Genomic DNA, 5,320 nt, shown 5'->3' on the forward strand with positions numbered 1-5,320 from the left:
TGTTGTTGTTGTTGTTGTTGTTGTTGTTGTTGTTGTTGTTGTTGTTGCTGCTGCTGCTGATGTGAGGATTTACCAAATCGCGCCTTCGGCTGATCTGACAACCTGGACAGAAACGAATGCGGACACAGATTTTAGCTTTTAAAACATCATTTGTGTCACATGATTTGAGTTTTGTTTCGTAATGTCAAGATTTTCTGAACAGCCGCATGCAGGATCGGACAGATACCAAAGTTCATGCTCAAAAATCCAGGTACAAATCCAACAATGTTCAGTCAGGTCATCTGGATGGTTTCTTGATTTTTGCTGAGACGTTTCGTCCTTCATCCAAAGGACTTCTTCAGTCTGAGGAGCCACAAGCAGCACACTCCCATAGTAAAAAACAAACAAACAGTTTGCTGGTGATCAGGTGGCCTTCGGGGCCCGCCCTCTCCTCTTTCAACTCCTCTGAGGCAGCCATGACAAAGTGGTTCAAAGCACCAACATTCAAGAAGTTGAAGAAATCCTTTGGATGAAGGACGAAACATCTCAGCAAAAAAATAAAGAAACCGTCCAGATGACCTGACTGAACTTTGTTGGATTCAACAGATAAGTCACCGTTCTGCCACGATAAATTGTTTTTTCTTCTGTTTTACTCTAAGGTGAGAGATGCCGAAGCTTCATCGATTTAGCCCCCGCATCAGAGAAAGGTGACTATCTTCTGCTCATCTTCACATCCACATGGTCTCGTGATAAAACCTGGTTATAACCTGCCATGATGCGTTTCGTGATGTAAGATAGTTGTGAGAGCCATCAAGGTAACTGCCATTAAGGAGCTCCATCTAAATGTCCATCTAAAGCAGCAACCATTTCACTTTATCACATCTAGATGTTTTAAACCAATCAAATAAATATTTAAAGGCTTATCTTGACTGTCAGGAATGCTTGATGCCTGCTGCTTTGGCTTTTTATTCTTATACGCCCGTCGAATGACAATGGGATAGTCTCGATCCATACGGACGTCAACTTGCTCTTTTTTGAGCCACAACTTTTGATCCTTTCAAGATAACTTGATACGCGCATGCCTCAGCACTAAACAGTGTCGTGTAGACTTTTCGTCACCTCAGCTACAAGGTCAAGGTCATAAATCAAGGTCAAAGTATAAACAATGGCATTACTTGTCCACGTCATAACTTCTAATTCGCTCTGGATTATTTACCTAAACTCGATACACAGTTGTACCACTGGAGAGAGTGTTGTGTGTTCTTTTCATCACCCCAGCTTCAAGGTCAAGGTCACAAATCAAGGATAAATGTTCAAGGTTTTTGCTTATTTGTGCAATAACTTCTGATCCACTCAAGATTATTTTTATGAAACTTGGTACACCTGTGCATCATCACTAGGCAGAATGTTGCATAGACTTTTCATCACCACAGCTCCAGGGTCAAGGTCATAAATCAAGGTCAAATTTAAAGCAAAGTCTTTACTTGTCCAAGCCATAACTTCTGATCCACTCAAAAAAAAAAAAAAATGAAACTTGGTACACCTGCGCATCATCACTAGGCGAAATATTACTTAGACTTTTCTTCACTACAGCTCTAGGGTCCATCCATCAATCCATCCATCCATCCATCCATCCATTTTCTTCCGCTTATCGGAGGTCGGGTCACGGGGGTATCAGCCTAAGTAGGGAGGCCCAGACTTCCCTCTCCTGAGCCACTTGGGTCAGCTCCTCTGAGGGAATCCCGAGACGTTCCCAGGCCAGCCAAGAAACATAGTCCCTCCAGTGTGTCCTGGGTCTTCCTCTGGGTCTCCTCCTGGTGGGACGTGCCCAGAACACCTCACCAGGGAGGCGTCCAGGAGGCATCCTAACCAGATGCCTAAGCCACCTCAACTGGCTCCTCTCGACATGGAGAAGCAGCAGCTCTACTCTGAGTCCCTCCCCAATGACCGAGCTTCTCATCCTATCTCTACGGGAGAGCCCAGACACCCTGCGGAGAAAACTCATTTCGGCTGCTTGTATCAGTGATCTCGTTCTTTCGGTCACAACCTAAAGCTCATGACCATAGATGAGGGTAGGAACGTAGATCGACCAGTAAATTGAGAGCTTTGCCTTTTGACTCAGCTCTCCCTTCACCACGACAGACCAGTACAGCGCCTGCTTCACTGCGGACGCCGCACCTATCTGCCTATCAAGCTGTTTCATTTTTCTTTCATTCGTGAACAAGACTCCAAGACACTTGAACTCCTCCACTTGTGGTAGGACTTCCTCCCCAACCGGAGAGGGCACTCTACCCTTTTCCGGCTCAAGACCATCGCCTTGGAGGAACTGATCTTTATCCCGGCTGCGTCACACTCGGCTATGAATTGCCCCAGCGAAAGCTGTAGATCACGACCTGATGACGCAGTCACAGAAGAAGCAGAAGCTGGCAGCTCCAGGGTCAAGGTCATAAATCAAGGTCAAAGTTAAAGCAAAGTCATTACTTGTCCAAGCCATAACTTCTGATCCGCACTGGATAATTTACTGTAACTAAACTCGATACACAGTTGTACCACTAGAGAGAGTGTTCTTTTCATTACCCCAGCTTCAAAGTCAAGGTCACAAATCAAGGATAAATGTACAAGATTTTTGCTTATTTGTGCGATAACTTCTGATCCACTCAAGAAAATTTTATGAAACTTAGTACACCAATGCGTCATCGCTAGGCAGAATGTTGCATAGACTTTTCATCACCACAGCTCCAGGGTCAAGGTCACAAATTAGGGTCAAAATTAAATCAAGGTCTTTGAATGAATATGAACCCTAACTTCTAATAGATAATTTAACAAAATTTAATACACAGTTGTACCACCACTAGACAGAATGTTGCACAATATTTTCTTCATCCCAGCTCTAAGGTTAAGGTCACAAATGAAGGTCAAACAATATACAGAGTCTATGCTTGTTTGGCTGTTGCTATAGACTGCTGTACTGCAGTATAATAGCTTGTCAGCAGGTGTTTAATATGCCCTTTTAGTATGTAATACTCTTGTTAGTTGTGGGAGACAACAATATCAGCTTGTAGACGATCCGATCCAGAATGGGTGAGCAGAAAGGTTTAATATACCGTATTTTTCAGTTTATAAGGCGCAATAAGCAAAACAAAACAGTCAGATAAGTCAAACTTTATTCAACTCATTCACAATAACCACATAAAATTGGTTTGAGGTCAATAAGTACAACCAAAGATAATACATAAGGCGCACCTCATTATAAGGCTCACTGTCATTTTTTAAAGAAAATTAAAGGGTTTTAAGTGCGCCTTATAGTCCAAAAAATACGGTAATCCCTTTTTGGAATTGAACCTTAAACTCACTTCTGTGGGGTTTGCTTGCTGAGTCAAACACGAGCATCGTCAGGCAGGGAATTCTGGGACAGAGATGAGGCTCACTTTCAGTTTTGCGTCTGAAAGCTGCACTATAAGAACTAAAACTCAGAAAAATGTACGTCTTTGTATAATTTCCACTCAGATAATTATTAACAACAAAAAAACTCTTATAAGAAATTAATTTAAATACTTTAGGAAGTAATGAGAAGGTTGTTTTGTTCAACAGGTCATGCCCAGTGATCGATACAAAACTTAAACCTTCCAAAAATATTATACTACGTATAGAGCTCAGAATATTATGTCATATGAATGACTCTAAGCAATTTTGTGTTTCCTCTCGGTCACTAAGCTGTGGCTGCCATCTTGAATGGAATTGGCTCTAAAAGCCTTGATAGCTTTCTGAACATTTCATTAAAATCTGTCCACCGGTCCATGAGATATTTTGCTAACAGTACAGCCAAAATGCACACAAACAACCAAACATTACTGTGTATTGCATTCAGCGGAGGATAAATATAAACTGCACATTAAGCTTTAGAAGTGCAAAAAAGTGTGTTAAAAGTTAATAATCAATGTGCAAATATTGTCTTAACACCCATTCCTGTCACCAAATGTGCATATGAGGCCAAATATTACCATTTTGTGTATTTTTTACTTGTATTAGACACTGATCCATGTTTGTTATGCAAACACATCGGCAGGTTTTTGAGGAGAGAAAAGCTCGTTTTGAGATTTTATTCAGTAGATTCCATATTAGAAAGATTTTTGAACTTATTTATAATTTTCAACTTTGTCCCCTTGGTGGCACTTCTGCCCTGTCAGACATTAATGGGGTCTAGGCGACACTGTAGTGCTGAAAGCTTAAAGTAATCTGTTAACTGTGAACATATTTGTCAATGAATGTGCCGTTTAGTTGTTTTTTTTTTAAAAGGCTCATGATTTTGAAGTGATTTTAACTTATGAGTGAAAATCTTTGAAAGGCCACAGAGAACGTTTTACTTAGTTTTAACACCTGTGATTTACACCCACTAAGATGACGGACTATTTATTCAATTTGTTGGATCAGCTTTAGTCATTTCAAATGTTGTTATTGTGAGGTAGTATAAAAAATATTTTAGTTTTTTTTATATAAAATGATTTTAAACTAATATGTTTTTTGTTAGTTTTTGTTTTTATTCCTTGACCATGTCTTTGAGACATATCCACTGTACTTCACAGTTTCTGTGTTGAAAAACAGGAAAGAAAAAAAATGTACTAAAACCGAAAAATCTAATCTTCATCTGTTCCCAAAAAGCCAGAGCATATTTAACAGATTCATCAGATTCATCAGACTAAATCAAACCTACAGCAGATTAACAAACTCCAGATAATATACTGGCTAAAGTTCAGCCTTTTGAAAAATTGGGAATAAAATGTGGGCAGCACGGTGGCGCAAATGGTACAGCTGCTGCCTCTCAGCAAACAGGTCCCTGGTTCAAATCCTGGGCCGGGGGCTTTTCTGGGTGGAGTTTGCATGTTCTCTCTGTGCATACGTGGGTTTTCTCCAGGTGCTCCGGTTTTCTCCCACAGACCAAAAACATGCATGTTAGGCTGAATGGTAACTCTAAATTGTCCCTAGGTGTGAGTGAGAGAGTGAATGGTTGTTTGTCTCATTTGTCTCTATGTGGCCCTGTGATGGACTGGAGACCTGTCCAGGGTTTACCCCGCCCCTCGCACAGTGATAGCTGGACATGAGCACCAGCGACCCCCATGACCCAAAATGGAAGAGGCGGGTAAAAAAAAATAATGGATAGATGGATGGAATAAAATGTCATTTCTGATCAAGATTTATCTATTAAGTTTTATTAAAAAGAAAATATGTGTTTGTATTGGAGTTTTTCTATTCATCAGCACGAAATTTTAAAATGACACGAGTTATATGGACGACAGATGGATGGATGGATGGATGGATTGGTGCATGGATGGATGGATGGATG

General features: G+C 40.7%; 1 protein-coding gene across 1 annotated transcript in view; it reads left to right on the forward strand.

Moving 5' to 3' along the window:
* Window positions 1–5,320, forward strand: part of gsg1l (gsg1-like) — a 17,745-nt gene that overhangs the window by 7,274 nt on the left and 5,151 nt on the right. The window contains exon 3 of the mRNA XM_037690268.1: window positions 639–686. Coding sequence (XP_037546196.1) covers window positions 639–686 — 48 coding nt within the window. The remainder of the gene's footprint in view (window positions 1–638; window positions 687–5,320) is intronic.

The sequence above is a fragment of the Nematolebias whitei genome, chromosome 16, assembly GCF_014905685.2.
Source record: "Nematolebias whitei isolate Nwh7 chromosome 16, NemWhi1, whole genome shotgun sequence".
Classification (NCBI taxonomy): Eukaryota; Metazoa; Chordata; class Actinopteri; order Cyprinodontiformes; family Rivulidae; genus Nematolebias; species Nematolebias whitei.